The 19,347-nt window shown below is 44.8% G+C and overlaps 1 protein-coding gene across 1 annotated transcript in view; it reads right to left on the bottom strand.

Moving 5' to 3' along the window:
- Positions 1–19,347, bottom strand: part of LOC126996635 (ankyrin repeat and fibronectin type-III domain-containing protein 1-like) — a 366,486-nt gene that overhangs the window by 97,688 nt on the left and 249,451 nt on the right. The window contains exon 5 of the mRNA XM_050857314.1: positions 2,019–2,244. Coding sequence (XP_050713271.1) covers positions 2,019–2,244 — 226 coding nt within the window. The remainder of the gene's footprint in view (positions 1–2,018; positions 2,245–19,347) is intronic.

Raw genomic sequence — 19,347 nt, 5'->3', positions numbered from 1 at the left:
TTGTTCGAGTGGATAAATTCAAGCTAAGATAATTTGAACGAGTGGATAAATTCAAGCTAAGATAATTTGTTCGAGTGGATAAATTCAAGCTAAGATAATTTGTTCGAGTGGATAAATTCAAGCTAAGATAATTTGTTCGAGTGGATAAATTCAAGCTAAGATAATTTGCTCTAGTGGATAAATTCAAGCTAAGATAATTTGCTCTAGTGGATAAATTCAAGCTAAGATAATTTGTTCGAGTGGATAAATTCAAGCTAAGATAATTTGAACGAGTGGATAAATTCAAGCTAAGATAATTTGAACGAGTGGATAAATTCAAGCTAAGATAATTTGAACGAGTGGATAAATTCAAGCTAAGATAATTTGAACGAGTGGATAAATTCAAGCTAAGATAATTTGAACGAGTGGATAAATTCAAGCTAAGATAATTTGAACGAGTGGATAAATTCAAGCTAAGATAATTTGAACGAGTGGATAAATTCAAGCTAAGATAATTTGAACGAGTGGATAAATTCAAGCTAAGATAATTTGAACGAGTGGATAAATTCAAGCTAAGATAATTTGAACGAGTGGATAAATTCAAGCTAAGATAATTTGAACGAGTGGATAAATTCAAGCTAAGATAATTTGAACGAGTGGATAAATTCAAGCTAAGATAATTTGCTCGATTGGATAAATTCAAGCTAAGATAATTTGAGCGAGTGGATAAATTCAAGCTAAGATAATTTGGGAAGTTTTGGGAAACCATAAAAATCAAATGTACTTATGTCGTTTTGTCTTTTCTTCCCTTTTTTTCTGAATATGTAACCAAACCGCAACCGCACGAAACAGATACTTGCTCGAGTGGAAAAATAAAAGTTAAGAAAATTAGGAAAAGTTTATGAGAATCAGTGTAAGTGCGGTGACGCTAATCATTTCCCCTCAGTAGTTATATCTCAAAACTTTATTATGTGCTGAGAGATCAAACCCCTCCAAACACACGCACTCTCTCTCTTTCCGATCATCTAAAGCCAAATTGACGGAGAAAATCAAATTGAATTCCTCATCACTGTCTTACCCGCGCCATTAAGACACAATCATTTAAATCACTTCCAGATAACACACACACACACACACACACACACACACACACACACACACACACACACCAGCATGACGGGCACTTTTCTTCTTTGCCCGTGCAACACAATTTATAATGCTCTCTCTCTCTCTCTCTCTCTCTCTCTCTCTCTCTCTCTCTCTCTCTCTCTCTCTCTCTCTCTCTCTCTCTCTCTCTCTCTCGTTACAATTCTGCTAATCACATTCGCTGTCAGCTGCTCTTAGTCAATTACCGTCTGTCTGTCTCTCTCTCTCTCTCTCTCTCTCTCTCTCTCTCTCTCTCTCTCTCTCGCCGTGGCAATACTAATCCCATGAGGTCCCCGTCAGATGTGGTCACGTCAGGCGGGATGGTCGGGCGCAGCGGAAAGGATAATGGCCAAATTCTAATCGGCATTTCATCGACTTCGCTTCCGTCACGTGAATTGAGTTTTATCGTTTTCGTCGCGTCTGTGTCAGTTATTAGGTCACGGCACGCCAGGTCTGGGTGGCGTGAATGTAGGCGTGTGAGTTTTTGTGTAAAGGTTGGTTGGTTGGTGTGTAGTGGTGGTGGCGGGAGGAAGGGCGGAGCAGAGCGGGTGACAGAATGCTGAAGGAAGTGATCTAGCCGAGGGAGGAAACAATGGACCGGCAATAGACGAGAGGCCAAGGGAAGGAAGGAAGGAAGGAAGGAAGTGAGGCAGAAAGGGAAAGAGAAAGGACAAGGAATAAAGGCAGCGGAGGGGAACGAGCGATGTAGGTCTCCGAAGAAAAAGGAATAGGGCGAGAAAGAAGGAAGGAGGGCGGGGTCTTTTGAGGGTTGTAATAAAAAGGAGGAAACATCAAAGTGAAGAAGGGGAGGAGGCATGAGGGCGCCGAGTGAGTGGGCGGGTAGGGAAGGGTCCTTTGAGCACAAGTCCATTGAGAAGGAGTGAAGTGCCTACCTCTCCAGGGAGTGGGTCCGCCTCCTGTAGGACTCCTCTCCGCTGCGAGACGTGTCTTTCACCAGCAACCTTGCGATCCTGCCCAGGCCGCCCGTAGTGGACGCCACGGCCCCGGGCACCTTGAGACTGCCGGGGGATCCGCCGCCGCTGCTTGGGGACATGGCCAGGCCCTCGTTGTCCCCCAGTGAGAGGCGGCCGGGGCTGCTCCGCTCGTTCCCGCCGGAGTCTGGGGGTAGGAGGGGGAAGGTTAGCATGGGCACAGCTTGGCGGCGATGACAACTCAGTGACGACTACTACTACTATACTACTTCTATTACTACTACAACAGTAATGACAACACTAATAATAATGATAATAATATCAACAATAAAAAAACCATCACTCTACCACCACTGCCACTGACAGTAGTAGAGCAGAAGAGCAGCAGAGAGAGTGTGGACGGAGGGGGAGGGGAAGTCAGGGAGCTTGCAAACAGATGAGTCAGTACTTCGGTTTGCAAGACTAGGCACAGGTTCATTTAACGCAAGAACGAGTCCCCTGATAGACTACGAACACACACACACACACACACACACACACACACACACACACACACACACACACACACGCACACACACACACACACACGCACGAGTATGTTTATGTTGTTTTTTGCTTTTGTGTGCATAAAAAAACAAAAAAGATTAGATGAGGAACCAGAAAAAAAATCACCTTAGTTAAACCTGAACTCTCACTCTTGGATGCTGCGTTTTTTCCGTTTTCTCTACTTCTCGTTTATTCTTCTTTTCTTTCTTTCCTGTGTTAATTGCCTGCTACCTAAAGATGCTTACCGATGATTTTTCTTTCTTTCTTTCTTTTCTAACTTTTTTCTTTCTTTCTTTCGTTCTCTCTCTCTCTCTCTCTCTCTCTCTCTCTCTCTCTCTCTCTCTCTCTCTCTCTCTCTCTCTCTCTCTCTCTCTCTCTCTCTCTCTCTCTCTCTCTCTCTCTCGGTGTAGCCTAAACTTGTAAGGACTTTGGTTTATAAGACTAAGCACAAGTTCATTTTCCGGACGACTTGTGGAAGGAGGAGGAGGAGGAGGAGAGTTGTGGGAGAAGAGGACAAGAAAATGAGAGAGAAGGGATTCCTACTCTCTCTCTCTCTCTCTCTCTCTCTCTCTCTCTCTCTCTCTCTCTCTCTCTCTCTCTCTCTCTCTCTCTCTCTCTCTCTCTCTCTCTCTCTCTCTCACCCACACACACCTACACCTTCCCCCCCGCTCCGCCGACCCCCCCCACCTATCCCCCCCCCACACACACTGCATGATGAAACGAAACACGAAGAGCGAGGGAATCGTATCATATCAAAGGTCACGGAGGTCATATTACGCAAAGGTCAAAAGGCGTGTAAATGATGCGCGCTTGGCTGGTCTATAAAGGTTTTAATCACTTCTTTTTTTTGTTTTGCGTAAGCGCATCAAGAGAAAGCGAGAGAAAGAGAGGGTCATACGAGAAGAGAGTCAGTTCCTCTCTCTCTCTCTCTCTCTCTCTCTCTCTCTCTCTCTCTCTCTCTCTCTCTCTCTCTCTCTCTCTCTCTCTCTCTCTCTCTCTCTCTCTCTCTCTCTCTCTCTCTCTCTCTCTCTCTCTCTCTCTCTCCGATACTCTAAGTAGTTTCCTGTCGTAGGAGATGAACTGGTGTCGCAAGATGAGATGCAGGATGTCCTCGCTGTTATGATGCTGTGGATGCTGGGAGATGACATGGAGGAGGAGGAGGAGGAGGAGGAGGAGGAGGAGGAGGAGATGACTATAATGCGAGGAAAGGTGAGGAAAGACGAACGAGGACAAGTGATGGAAGAGGAGGAGAAGGAGAAGACGGCGCGCAGATGCATAGGAAAATAACATTAGACTAGAGAAAGTGTTTGTGAAAGCAAATGGAAGTAAAGTGTTTTTGGGGAATCGAAAGGAGGGAGTGAAAACAATACGAAGAGCGGTGAGAAAATATGGACAAAGGATGAAGAAGAGGAAAAAGGAGGCGCGCAAATGCATAGAAAAATAAGAAAAAGACGAGAGAGAGAGAGAGAGAGAGAGAGAGAGAGAGAGAGAGAGAGAGAGAGAGAGAGAGAGAGAGAGAGAGAGAGAGAGAGAGAGAGAGAGAGAGAGAGAGAGAGAGAGAGAGAGAGAGAGAGAGAGAGAGAGAGAGAGAGAGAGAGAGAGAGAGAGAGAGAGAGAGAGAGAGAGAGAAAGCAAATGGTAGTGAAGCGGTTTGGGAAATAAAAAGGAGGAAGAGAACCGGCTATGCAAGGACGGTGAGGAAATAAGAACAAGGACAAGGAACGAAGAAGAAGAAGAAGAAGAAGAAGAAGAAGAAGAAGAAGAAGAAGAAGAAGAAGAAGAAGAAGGAGAAGATGAAGAAGAAGAAGAAGAAGAAAAAAGTGGCACGCATACATATAAGACTAATGGAAGACGGGAAAGAGGGAGAAAGTTAAACCCAATGTTGGTGAGACGGTTTTTTAAGGAATAGAAATGAAGGAGGAAGTGTCATCAATGAAAGCAAAGTTGAGGAAACAAGGAGAAAGAGACAAAGGAAGAGGAGGAAAAGAGAAGGAGGAGGAGGAGGAGGAGGAGGAGGAAAAAGAGGTCATTGTTCTGCCGGGTACTGATACTAACTAATTATAACAATGACGAAAAGTAACCAGGATTTAATCGGGTGACGTCAGAGGTGCATGAACGGAGAGGAGGAGGAGGAGGAGGAGGAGGAGGAGGAGGAAGAGGTGTGGGTGTCGGAGATAGGAGGGCAGTGTGAGGGCAAAGGTGACGATGGGTGTGGCTTACGTGCAGTGTGTGTGTGTGTGTGTGTGTGTGTGTGTGTGTGTGTGTGTGTGTGTGTGTGTGTGTGTGTGTGTGTGTGTGTGTGTGTGTGTGTGTGTGTGTGTGTGTGTGTGTGAGGAAGCAGAAAAGGAGGAGTAGAAGTAGGAGGCGGAAGAGAAGGAGAAGAAAGAGGAGGAGGAGGAGGAGGAGGAGGAGGAGCGTCATTATTGTGGGTGTGGTCGAATGAGGAAGAGGAGGATGAGGAGGAGGAGAGTTGATAATGGAGGAGATAAGGAGGAGGAGTAGGAGGAGGAGGAGGAGGAGGAGGAGGAGGAGGAGGAGGAGATAACGGAGGTGAGGAAACGATGCACTGGCAATGGACAAAGACGGTAGTGGTGATGGTGGTGGTGGTGGTGGTGGTGAGGGTGGTGATGATGGTGGTGGTAATGGTGATGGTGATGGTGGTGATGGATGACGAAGACTACGAAGAAGAAGAAGAAGAAGAATTTACAAGAAAACGAATATGAAAAAGAAGAAGGATGAGGAAAAGAAGGAGGAGGAGGAGGAGGAGGAGGAGGCAGAGGTGGAGATAAAGAGGTATAAGCAGGCATTGGAGAGCCCGGATTTCTCTCTCTCTCTCTCTCTCTCTCTCTCTCTCTCTCTCTCTCTCTCTCTCTCTCTCTCAATCATCTTTATCCTTCAGACGTTCAATGAAAGAGGATTACCAGATGTGTGTGTGTGTGTGTGTGTGTGTGTGTGTGTGTGTGTGTGTGTGTGTGTGTGTGTGTGTGTGTGTGTGTGTGTGTGTGTGTGTGTGTGTGTGTGTGTTTAGATAAGTATCTGTCCCACACTCTGTCTACAAACGTTTACGAGTTGTTGTTGTTGTTGTTGTTGTTGTTGTTGTCGTTATTGTTGTATCAAGTAGAATCGAATCACTTATCATTCTCCTCCCTTTCATTTAATTTCTTTTTCTCCTCCTCTCCTTCCCTTCCTTTCTCTCCTTCCTCCTCCCCTCCCTTCTCCTTACGTTTCTCTCAACTCTCCTCCCTTCCCCTACCGTTATCTTCCCCTTTCTCTCCTCTCCCTTACTCTCCCTTGCCCTCCCTTCCCCTCCCCTCCCCTTCCTTCCCCTTCCCTTCCCCTCCCATATACGGCATTGAAGCTTTTACGTTCCTGTCCTGTAATGTCATCAATCTGTTTGTGTGGCAACGTTTTTCATCGCTAAGTCAACAATATTTCTAACGTTTCTGCCAACTTGATAACGTTTCTGGGTGCTTTGTGTCGATGCTAATGAATGCCGTCCGACCTGCTGCACTCAATCCGTTTTCTTTCTTTTAATGTTTTATGGTCATGTGGCGAATGCTTTCAACGAGTGGTCCTAGTTTGATTGATTTTCTTCCTCTTGTCGATCTGTTCTGCTCATTTTGCGTTCCTGTCAATGTTTCGTGTCATTATAATGTGGCGGGCACTTCTCTTTCGTTTATTTATTACAATTTCACTTATTATTATTTATGTCGCAAGTGTTCTACTCTTTTTACGTTCCTACCAACATTCGTATCGCAACTTACGAGTCCATAATAAGATCTTGTGTGCCTTGGAGCTATAAATAAAAAAAAAATAGAGCATCTTACGAGTCACACAATAAGATCTTTCACTTCGCTGGAACATGGTAACAAGTCTGTGCATTACGATTTCCTTGCATCATTATCTTAAATTAACTATGAAACAATACCATTAAGATCTTTACTTACCATTCTTTGTCTAATTTACGAGTCACACAACAAGGTCATTCACTGCCCTGGAATATAATAACTAGTCTTTGTATTACGATTTCCTAACATCATTATCTTAAGCGAGCTATGAATCAATAATATATACGTATATCTCCTTTCATGTCCCCTTTTTCCTTCCGCCTGCAGAGCCCCTTGAGTCCCAGTGGCGTGCTTCAGGGTCATGAGTAGAACCGATATTACTCATGCTGGGCGATTGGGGTTTTACTTCTAATGATGCGATGGCTGCCTCTGACTGACCTCCGAGACCCCGCCAGCCACTAAGAAGCAGCTCATATCAATACGGCAATGGCTGCGTGACTGCCTGCTTGCGCCCTCCTTCTTCGGCACGACCATCAAGATCTTAAGTCGGTATTCTTGGCCGCTTCCGACTCCCACATCGGTTATTTCTAAAAGCCACTTCTAAAGGTCACTTCCAGTCTCCTGTAATTACCTCTCCTCGCTTAACCACTTCCCTCCTTGCAACCCAGATCGAGGTGGTGGTGGTGGTGGTGGTGGTAGACATTATATCGTGTTCTTCTCTCTCTCTCTCTCTCTCTCTCTCTCTCCCTTTCTTCACACTTTTGACGTCTTATTTGACCTTTTCTCTGACCCTTATGTAGGTCAGGCATTTGCGGCGCCTTCCTCATCTCTCTCTCTCTCTCTCTCTCTCTCTTCCTTTTTTCTTCTTATTCTTTTCCATTACCTTCGACAGCGTTCTTCGTTCTCTTAAGCTTTCGACTGGCAAGAGTATAAAAGAGCGCTAAGAGACCGGTCGTTGTATTTACGCATAACCATTGGAAGCACTCACTGTGTGCTGGCTTATATAGGAGGACTTGCCTCTTGGTGTTACGGCTATGACTATTACCACCACCACCACCACCACCACCACTGCCATCACCACCACCACCTCCACTACAGCATCACTTCTATAACTATCACTATCAGTATTACAACCATCAATACCACCATCACTACCATTCACCACCACCACCACCACCACCTCCATCACCACCACCAAAACCAGGAAGAAGGAAAAGGCAGTTGAGAAAAAGAACGAGAAAACGAGAACGAGAGAACAAGCGACCGAGAGCGAGAACGAGTGAACGAGAACGAGCCAGTGGGCGAGCCAATGAGCGAGTTCAGGAGGCAGTCTCTAAAAGGTTACATTCTGGCGGCAAAATCGCTCCCTCAACTTATCTTGGCCCGCGTTAATTAGTTCTGATAATAGACTCAAGAATGCCAGCGGGACGGGCGGCTGCCAATCACGGCAGGCCTGGGCCTCAACGATTTTCCGGGGGGCAGGTGTAAAAGGTCAGGTGTGAGGCAGCGCTGAAGACGGGGAGGGAGGGACGAAGGAAGGGAGGAGGGCGTGAGCATTGCCTACCTCGCCAGGGGATCACTTTGGAACCTATACATCATACATACATATATACATTGGCTTAAAGGGGACGCCCTCGCTGAACCGTATACTGTAGTCGGTGTCACGCAACCTGGCGGGGAAAATCTGTTAGAGAGGGACTTGGGGACTTGGCATCATTGTTTGGGTGATGGTCTCTGCGCCGCTCATTGGCCTGTTGTTAACTTATTCTAATGTGCAACAAATTTATACTAGGCCTATGAGTTGCGCAGAAACCACCACCTTAAAGTCACGTGTGTTTCGTTATCTTCAACGGACACGGCGGAAGGGAAAGAAAACGAGCGAAAAAGGAAAAAAAAAGGAAAGACAAAGAAAACATAAAAAGAACGAATGGGAAAAAAATACTGAAGGAAATTAATGAAACGGTGAAGGAAAGGGAAAAGCGATAGAAGGAAGGAAAAGTAGGTGAAAACGACAGCTTTTTCCTTTATTAACACCTTCCGTTGTAATCTCCAGTGACTCAGTTTATCCCCTGAGCGGCTTTCCTTCTCTTATATAAGCCTTGTGCCTTCCTATGTCAGCTAATCTCAAACAATCCTTCAACAATGTGAGATTCCTTCGTCTTAACACAACAAATTCTCTACCAAGACCTTTGTAATGGGGTCTTCTGCCTTATATCTACCTTCAGTGTTTACTTTATGCCCTAAGCTACTTCTCTGTGCTCGTATGATAGCTTCCCTCAAGACACACTAACACAAAATTCACACTCTTCGTATTGACACACCAGCTTCTTAACACATGGGATTCTCTTTAAGGACCTCTGAAATGGCTCGTTCCGTCTTAAATTTAACCCTCAATGTCTCCTTTCAACCCTGAGATGCTTCCTTTTCCTCGTATGTTAGCTTATGGAAGTTTAGGTCTCGGTCATGGGTTTTTCTGCCTTGACCGAGCCTGAATGTGCGTCCTTTATCCCCCTAAGCTACTTCCCATTTCTCGTTTGCCAACCTCTCTCAAGAAACTCTAACACAAAATCCACACTCTTCCTAACATAGATACCAGCTTTTCCCCTCTCACAAAACTCGGTCGTGGGATAGTCTGCCTTGACCGAGCTTGAGTGTGCCTCCTTTATCCCCCTAAGCGGCTTCCTTCCCCGCGAGCCGCATGTTCCCCTTCTTCAGCCCATCTCAGGGTCAGTCTGTCCAGGATGTCACCAGCACGCCCCACCTCACTGATTATCACGCCCCGCCAGCTGGAAGGAAGGGTAAGGCAGCGTGTTGGGAGGGAAGGAGGGAAGGAGGAAGAGGAAGAAAGACGGGGGAAAGAGGGAGTGGGAAGGAGGGTGAGACAGGAAGAGAGACGGAGAAAGAGGGAGAGGGAAGGAGGGAGAGGCAGGAAGAGAGAGACGGAGAGAGAGAGAGAGAGAGAGAGAGAGAGAGAGAGAGAGAGAGAGAGAGAGAGAGAGAGAGAGAGAGAGTGAGCGAGAGAGAGAGAGAGAGAGAGAGAGAGAGAGAGAGAGAGAGAGAGAGAGAGAGAGAGAGAGAGAGAGAGAGAGAGAGAGAGAGAGAGAGAGAGAATGTTCTATGGCGGTAAAATATCTAAAAAAGAAAATGTTTAGCGTCATAAAGTAAATACGCTTGATGACCTAAAAAAACTCATTAAATAGAGTTGGGGAAAACATTTCATGATTTTTTTTCCATCTCATTAAAATTAAATTGACGCTTCCGAGAGGCAGAGTGACATCACCTCTGTGTGTGTGTGTGTGTGTGTGTGTGTGTGTGTGTGTGTGTGTGTGTGTGTCTGTCTGTCTGTCTCTCTCTCTCTCTCTCTCTTAATTTATCGTAATCTTAACACTTAAAACTAACTCAGCTGATAATCACGGGCGGCACACTGCGTATCGATCGTCGGTCTCGCCTGGGCTGCACAAGACACATATCACGCGGTTCTTTTCCGGCCCTGTCAAAGTCCCGATATGATGGTAATAAAATAGGATAAAGGCTGCAGACGCGTTTTTCTAAGTGCAGTGGGCTTCACCAATCACGCTTACCCCTCCTTACTCCCTCTAACTCTCACTCCCTACTCCCTCTAACTCTCACTCCCTACTCCCTCTCTATACCATAACGATAGAAGGGAGTGGAAGGGGAGGGAGGGGGCATGCACTCCACCTCGTCCTTGTCCTTGTTTTCTCCCTCCCTCCCCTTCTCCGTTCCCTCCCTCATCTCTTCTCCGATACTCTCGTTGTCTTCCTTCCCTCGTATATATAGTTCCTGAAGCGGCCGATATGACCCTTCAGTAATTTTTCCGGCCACAGCGGCGCATTTTTTACTGCCTGCCAATATTGTTTTTCCGATTCAATTTTGTCTCCGTATAGTGTGTGCGTGTGGGGGGAGGAAGTGTGGGGTGTTTGTGCGTGTGTGCTTGTGTGTGTGTGTGTGTGTGTGTGTGTGTGTGTGTGTGTGTGTGTGTGTGTGTGTGTGTGTGTGTGTGTGTTTCATTATTCCTAAAACTCTATGTCTATCTGTCTTTTCGTTTATTTATCTACCCATCTGTCTATCTATCTATTCTCTCCATATATCTATTCATCCATCTATCTCTTTATTTCTCCATCTATCCGTTTATTAATCAATCAATCAGTCTTTCTAAATATCCATTACTCAACCAATCAGTTAATTTTTCCTTTTGCTTCCATATTTGTCGATCTACCTAACCTCAATCATATGCTAATCCATTAGTTAATCGATCTATTAAACCTGTGTATCTATCTATCTATCTGTCTATCTATATATCTATCTATCAAGCTATCTATATACCAGCCAGCAAGGGATGACGGGGGATGGGACACGACTTAATATTATGAGTTTCCCGACCACCGCTTCATGCTAACACTACGATCATACAGAGAGGAGGAGGAGGAGGAGGAGGAGGAGGAGGAGGAGAAGGAGGAGGAAGAGGATTAGGAGGAGAAGAGGCGTTAGGAGAGGGGTTAGGAGGGGTAGGAGGAGGAGGGGTGTCGGTAGCAATATCATCATCACCCCTTCGAGAACTTACTAACTTAACTAGCCAACTTTCACCGCCTCATTGTCGTCTACCTGAGTTGAACATCGCTACGTAACTTATCCCGCAAACTAGACTAATCGATCGTACCTACTTACTTACCTACGCTCTCAACTTAAATTCCTATCAATGCTCTCTACCTACTCACCTACCTACCTACGTAACTACCTTCCTACGCCCTCTTCCTACGCATCTGCCTACGCTCTCCAGTTTTCAGTTGTTATATATTTCGAGGTTAAGGTTAAGGACTTGATGATCGGGGCAGATGGCAAGCACCTCGTTCTCTGTCCTTTACTAGCCGATACTGCATGAATCCAACTAGGGCTTCAGGGTTATGTTACTCTGGTTTTGGATATACGTATAAGTACTTAACCTAAAGGAGAAGAGCAATGCCTCGAATGATAATCTTACTAACACCACAAGAGCAACTACAGAATGATCCTCTTCCTTATACTTGCCGATGCTGCATAGACACAAGGGGAGCGTTTTAGGGTCCCGCCACTTTAGGTTCGGGCAAGAGGAAAAAAAGAAACACTCCCGCGCTGATATCGAATGCACACCTCGAATAAATGGCCAGCTGGAGGACGAGGAGAGAGAGAATCAGGTCACGCGGAAAATTTAAAGTGTGAACAGTTTTCAAGTTTCTTACTTTTTCTTAATGAAGTGGCAATAAACTTTCAGTCGGTCCCTTCCCTTCCTTTTATTACCTTTGGCTGGTTTCTTTCACACAATTAAAAAAAAATATTACAAGTGAGTTTTATAATTTTTTACACCAGCATTTTTTTCTAATTTCTTTCCTTGTCGAATAAATGTAATTAAGACTAATTCGCCTCATTTTATCCTTGAGAGATTTCTTTCATCCTCGTTAAAAATAAAACTGAATAATCGGCTTCCTACAATTCGTAATTGTTGAGTGAGTGAGATTTACGATGTGCGACGGCGTGTTTCTAATAATTAATAGTCATTCCCTTCATTTTATCCTTGGTCTGACTTCTTTTGCTTGAGTTAGAAAACATAAAAATGAATACGAGGCTTCCTGTATTTCGTAATTGTTGAGTGAGTGTTTTTTCCGAGGTGCGACGGCGTGTGCGGCATCCCTGAAAAGCACTCAGAAACACGTAGCCCACCAGTGACCAATGCAGAGATAAAAAGCCGCCAATAATACGTTTTTCTACAGCAAGGGAGACAGCTCAAGGGTAAAACCAAAAGCAACAACAACAACATCAGCAACAAGTACAAGCCCGCTAGACACTGCTCAGAACAGAAGTATAAAGAACGAGAGGTCAAAAAGAGAGGTCAATCTCGGGTGTAGCAGAGATGAAAAGCCACCAGTAACACGTAGCCCATCAGCCACCATGCAGTTCTTCAAGGCTCCATAGGTCCCGCATTCTCAGACGCTTTCGGCTCCCACAACAACTATTTCCAAAGGCCACAAAGGAGGTTAATCGGGTTCTCATGTGTTTTTTCACGTTCATGGTACAGAAACCTTGTCAAACTATCGCTAGGTTCATAAAACTGGCCTTGGAAATACTAAAATAACCTCTACGAAAGTCTTATCATATGTGTGTGTGTGTGTGTGTGTGTGTGTGTGTGTGTGTGTGTGTGTGTGTGTGTGTGTCAGTCCCGAAACTTTTGAGAATACGGGCCGGTTCTCTCTCTCTCTCTCTCCACCAATATTTACCCTTTGAAGGGGAGACTTTAATTTCGTAAATGTAAGAGAAAAAGGAAAAGAAAAACTGAGGAGGAAAAAATGTGTTTTTTTATTGACGATCGAAGGCCTGAAGTCCACCCAATATTTTTCCACTTTATTTTTATCGTTTGTCTTCACCATCATCATTATTTTTGTCTCCCGTCTCAGCCTGCACTATTTTTTTGTTCTTTTTTTTTATAGTTTCGTGGTTGTCATAGAAACAACAGCAACGACAATAGCACTACTACTACTACTACTACTACTACTACTACTTCTACTGCTACTACTACTACTACTACTACTACTACTACTACTACTACTACTACTACTACTACTACTACTACTACGACTACTAACAACTACTACTACTACTAACAACAACAACTACTACTACTACTACTATTACTACTACTACTACTACACTGCTATTACCACTACTACTACTACTACGACTATTAACAACAACAACAACAACAACTACAACTACTACTACTACTACTACTACTACTACTACTACTACTACTGCCACTACTACTACTGCCAGTACTACTACTACTACTACTACTACTACTACTACTACTACTACTACTACTACTACTGCTATTATCCATCAAGGGTGCCTCAGAGTAATGTAAACGTGGCTGGCTGTACCCGAAGAGTTTACCGGACCACCGCTTATCTAATGCTCCGTCCGTAATACACCGTTTGACTTGCTGGGTAAAAATTTGATGGAACTCTGGTGGAACTCTTGCTGAAAAACCATTCCGATGATCTGCCTGCTGGTGCTAAATATGGCAAGAAATATACAGAGACTTTATATTATTGAAGTAGATAATATTAGTGATGTAAATATTATTGCTGCTATTGTTGTTTTTAAGGAAATATCCACTCTCTCTCTCTCGCCGCCGCTCTGTCTTGCGGCGCAGGAAATTGGGTCGCTGACATCTTCATTGCCGCAGTAATTTTTCGGGCAAGATTAACTTCGACGCGCTGCTTGCCTTGCCTTGGCGTCGCATTTCACAGTCGTTGGGAAGGGATTGGTCCAGCCACTCAGAGCCATATTCTTAAACATTTCGGCGCCCAAGCACACCTTTTTGACTGGGCGTTCATAGGAGTTGTGGTGGGCATTTCTAAGGGTAGTTTTGTGACCCTGGTGGTAGTTTGACCCTTCTTCTGTAACATGAACCTAAAAAAACACTCATTAGAATCCAGTTGATCCCCTTTTTGACGTTTAGAAATAGTTGTTGTGAGAGAGGGAAGCGTCTGAGAATACTGACCACAGACGGACGGATACACAGACCCAAACAACCCAAATAATATACAATACATTCATGGAAACACAAAAACAATAGGAAAACATATGCAAAACAGAGTAATACATATATATGAAAGCAGAAATACAGAAATACATATGGGCGAGATTACACAACGAAGGACAAGGAACCAGACATAAGAAACAACCAGGCTCCTCATATCAAATTATAGAAGCGGGACAGAATGAAAGGAACGAAAAGAATGAAAGGGATGAAAGGAAGGGGCGTCATATTCTTGATTCCCTTGATATAAGACACACGAAACCAGACTGAACGAGGCCCCTAGATGTCCTTATCCTCCTTCCTTATCCTCCTCCTCCTCCTCCGTCCCTTCTCCTTTCCCTACCCCTCCACTCGTTTGCTTCTTCCACCTCTCTCCCTCCTCCTTCCCTCCCTCCACCCCTTCCGCCTTCCCAGTCAGTCACGCAAACCTTCAGTCCACGTCTCTCTCTCTCTCTCTCTCTCTCTCTCTCTCTCTCTCTCTCATACACACACAGGCAAGTACAAGAGGCTGTATAATGGCTGAGACGGCTTTTATTTTTCTTTCTCATTCGCTCTCCCTCTCTCTTTGTTTCCCGCGCCGCTCACCCGCTGTTTGCTCGCCTCTTCCCGCTGTTGTCTCAAGGTGTTCCCCTCGTTACACGCGCCCTCTTGGCTTGGCTTCGCTTTTCTTGTCTTTTTTTTCTCGCTTCTTGCCGCAAAACGTGACGCCGGACTGAACCTTCCTTGTCTTGCATCGGAAAGAGATCGTTTGGCAGCATCTTCGTCACTTCTATCTATTGTTTACAGCCGTTACCTCTCTTTCCTTTCTCGCTTCTTGCCGCAAAACGTGACGCCGGACTGAACCTTCTTTGTCCTGCATCGGAAAGAGATCGTTAGGTAGCTTCTTCGTCACTTCTATCTATTGTTTTTAGGCGTTACTTCTCGTTTCTTTCGTTTTCGCTTCTTGGCGTAAAACGTGACGCCGGATTGAGCCTTCCTTGTGTGGCATCAACTGAGGGATCGTTGGTACTATGATCGTCACCTTTAATATACTGTTTTTAGCCGCTACCATTTCTTCTATATTGTTATGGTACTGAGGATGGCTACTAATATACTGTTCTACGTACTCTATATACTGTCGTCCAAAGAAGGAAAAAGGAGACTCGTTATTTTGTTACTCTTAGCTCCTCATCTTCGTTTTCTTGCTCTTGTTCTTCTTCCTTTCCTTCTCCAGTTCCTCCTATTCCTCGTCCTTCTCCTCCTCCTCCTCCTTCACAACCCTAATACAATTTCCAGTAAAACCCCCAAAATTCTCCTTCCCCACCGTGCTGTCCGTCACTGTCCGCCCTCAGCCATCGCCACCCCAACCTCCGCCCCCGCCACCCGCTACCAGAGTTAAATTTTGCACCTCCAACTTTCATCACGTCGCTGTTTTTCCTCGCCGCCTCTCCTCTCGTCTTTTACCGCGGCAGAACGACCCACCCCCAAAAAAAGTCTTGCCGCCATTTACGAGCCAGCCAGCACACGATTCAGGAGGCCCCCAGACACAAGGTATAACTGACGCCCATAATATAGTCTCCCTCCACCCTGCCCAGCCCAAACCACACGGCATTAGATAAATAGGTAGAGAAAGACCCACAACCCACAACCCACAAGGCATAACTCGCTTTCCACTTGTATTCCCTTCTTCCTTCTCCTCCTCCTTCTTCTCCCTTCTCTCTTTCATCTTTCCTCCTCCTCCCCTCATTCTTACTTCCATTCCATCAACCCTTCCTCTTCTATTCCCTCCATCCTCCCCTTCATCTTTCCCCTCTCTTCCATCTTACTCCCCTCGAATCATCCCTTTTCTCTTCTATGCCCTTTACTCTCCCCTTTATCTTTCCTTTCCTCTTTCTGTCTATCTCCCTCGTATCATCCTCCCTCTTCTATTCCTCTCCTCCTACCCCTTCTATTTCCTTCCTTATCGCCGTCCACCTCCTCCCATCAACCCTCTCTCTTCTATTCCTTTAGTTCTCCCTCTTTTTTCCTTTCTCTATCCCCGTCCACCTCACTCCCCTCAGCAGCGTTACCATATTATCGTACTCAAAACATCGCATTTATCAGTTCCAGGGCCCAAAACTCTCCTACCCACACAGATAACGAGATTCTAGTTAAAGTTATCGTTAAAAGCGTTACTTATTGGTGTTTGTTTGCGATAGCTGTGAGTCAGAAACCGGAAAATACAATGTGCTGCGCGGCTGTGTACGACAATTTGGTAACGCTGCCCCTCATCCCTTCCTCTTTTATTCCCCTAACCCAACACCAAACATAAGATATAAATGACTTCCACAACCCTTTCCCTCTACCCTATAAACCCACCCTAGCATAAAGAAACTCCTATACCTCGTGACTAACTGGTTGTAGGTGGTGTGACTGGCAGACGGTAAGGACTCCCTGACCTTGACACCCTGACTGACTGACCTAAGAGTATAAATCTGATGGCGGGGCAGTTGACACCTCACCTTTGATTGCTCCCTCCTTCTCCTCTTTTACCTCCCTCATTAAGTTAAGTCGCCCATCACAGTCTGGCCAAGGTTGAGAACTCCCTGATTGAGTGGTTTTAGAGTATAATGCTGATGAAGGAAATAGGAGAGGATGAGGAGAAGGAGAAAGGAGAAGAAGAAGGAGGGGGAGGAAATGTGGAAGAGAGTGAGAGAGGGACAACGAGTGGGGCTTAAGCAAATATACTGATGATGATGATGATGGTGATAGTGATGGTGGTGGTGTGGGTGTGACTTTGCTATTCCTTTTCCTTCCATCGTCTTCTCCTCCTCTTCCTCTTCCTCCTCCTTCTTCTTCTTTTCTTTTCATTCAATTAGTTTTACTTTTTCTTTTTCTCTTTCGTTTTCTTTTTTGTGTTCTTTTTCGTTTTTTCTTCTTTTTTTTTCTTCCCTTTATACTTTTTTTTTCTTTTTTACTATCTAAATAATTTTAACGTTGACGGAATGCATTTGTCACTTCACTCTTCCTCCTCCTCCTCCTCCTCATCCTCTCTCTCTTCCTCCATTCATTTAGTTCGCCCACTCCCAGCTCCTTCACCCATCACCGTCCCTCGTCGAGTCTCAGTAAAAGTCGCCTTCATCTAAACTTGCAGAGTGTCTGGGGATAGCGTTCCTCTTCCAGCAAGTTTCGTCATTCGAGAGTAAAAGCGTCATGCGAAGTTTTTGATTTAACGAATGCTTAACGAAGCTCATCTATGTCGTCGAAAGATAGATAAATAGATATAGTTAGATAGATAGTAAAAGAGAGAGAGAGAGAGAGAGAGAGAGAGAGAGAGAGAGAGAGAGAGAGAGAGAGAGAGAGAGAGAGAGAGAGAGAGAGAGAGAGAGAGAGAGAGAGAGAGAGAGAGAGAGAGAGAGAGAGAGAGAGAGAGAGAGAGAGAGAGAGAGAGAGAGAGAGAGAGAGAGAGAGAGAGAGAGAGAGAGAGAGAGAGCATAGATAGAGAAAAGAGAACAGAAACGAAGCAGTGGAAGGGACGAGACACAAAAAAGATGAACAGATGAAGCGTGAGAGTCAGAAAAAGAAAGACAAAGAGGAAAAAAAATATAGCAACAGTGTCTGAGCGAAATTCAGTAAAGTCGTGAAAACAAACTAAGAGGGAGAAGGAGGAGGACTAGGCGGAGGCGAAGGCAGAGGAGGAGGAGGAGGAGGAGGAGGAGGAGGAGAAGGAGAAACAAAGGAAGTAGAGGAATGAGAAGGAGGAGGAGGAACATTAGAAAGGAGAAGGACGAAGAGGAGAGCAGTGAGGGATGAGGAAGAGGAGAAGAAACAAGAGGAAGAAGGAAGATGAAGAGGAGAAGGAGGAGGGGGAGTAGGACAAGAAGAAGGAAGATATGGAAAATGAGGAGAAGAAAAAGAAGGAAAAGGGGAGGAGAAGGAGAAGAAGGAAAAACAAAGGAAAGTACAGAAACCAAGAGGAAACCAAAAGCAGAAAGAAGGAGAAGGAGATAAATGAGAAAAAGAAGCAGAAAGAGGAAGAGGAGAAAGAGAAGCAGGCTGGTGAAAGAAAGAGACAGCATCAACGAAGGTCGCCCAAGAAGAACAAAGAAGAGCTTCCTCACCAACAGCGGCGCAGAGCAGGAATACACACACTCAATTACGACTTCGAAGGGACGCTGAGGAGTCGTAAGGCGCCGCAAGTACTAGACAAGGCGAAGAGGCTGTCGTGAAAGCCTTGAAAGCACTACCATTGAAGGAAGAAGAGGAGGTGAAGGAGATAAAGGAGGAGAAGAAAGGAAGGAATGGGGAACACCTTTTACTGGAGGAGGAAGAGGAGGTGAAAAAAAGGAGGAAAAGGAAGGAAATATGAGAGAGAGAGAGAGAGAGAGAGAGAGAGAGAGAGAGAGAGAGAGAGAGAGAGAGAGAGAGAGAGAGAGAGATTGAGCGAGAGAGAGAGAGAGAGAGAGAGAGAGAGAGAGAGAGAGAGAGAGAGAGAGAGAGAGAGAGAGAGAGAGAGAGAGAGAGAGAGAGAGAGAGAGAGAGAGAGAGAGAGAGAGAGAGAGAGAGAGAGAGAGAGAGAGAGAGAGAGAGAGAGAGAGAGAGAGAGAGAGAGAGAGAGAGAGAGAGAGAGAGAGAGAGAGAGAGAGAGAGAGAGAGAGAGAGAGAGAGAGAGAGAGAGAGAGAGAGAGAGAGAGAGAGAGAGAGAGAGAGAGAGAGAGAGGTATATATCCTTAATGATGACGAACAGCTGAGACACACACGCACACACACACACACACACACACACACACATATCAGCAGATGGCCTCGAGTCAAAAACTTCTGCCGTTCTGGATTTTCTGGTAACGAGATAATGGCTTCAAAAATGCTGTGTTGGGTGGGTGTGGAATAAGGTAAGGAGAGCGAGCGATAGATAGATAGATAGATAGATAGGTAAATAGTTATATATATTTTTTTACAGTAAGGGAAGCAGCTAAAGGGCAAAAAAAAAAAAAGGAAATGAGAAAAAAGTCTGCTAATCACTCCCCTTTCAAAAGTTTAGAAGAGTGGTCAAAAGAGAGGTCAGTTTCGGAAGGAGATACAGATAGATAGATAGATAGATAGTTAGATAGATAGATAGGTAAACAGTTAGATAGATAGATAGATAGATAGTTAGATAGATAGATAGGTAAACAGTTAGATAGATAGATAGATAGTTAGGTAGATAAATAAATAGATAAATAGAGAGAATGAAAGAGTGAGAGAGAAAACAAAAGATATATTCCGTGGCACGTCAGCGAGAGCCTCTTACAACAACACACAGAGCTTTCACGTCCTTGTAAATAACGTTAAGAAAAGAGAAAGAAAGAGAGTGAAAAAAATTAAAAAAACTCAAAAGAAATACGAAGAAGGAGATTTTTAAAGC

This window comes from Eriocheir sinensis, chromosome 10 (assembly GCF_024679095.1).
Source record: "Eriocheir sinensis breed Jianghai 21 chromosome 10, ASM2467909v1, whole genome shotgun sequence".
Classification (NCBI taxonomy): domain Eukaryota; kingdom Metazoa; phylum Arthropoda; class Malacostraca; order Decapoda; family Varunidae; genus Eriocheir; species Eriocheir sinensis.
Note: the sequence above shows the minus strand (reverse complement) of the source record. Positions and strands in the feature narration are given on the sequence as shown.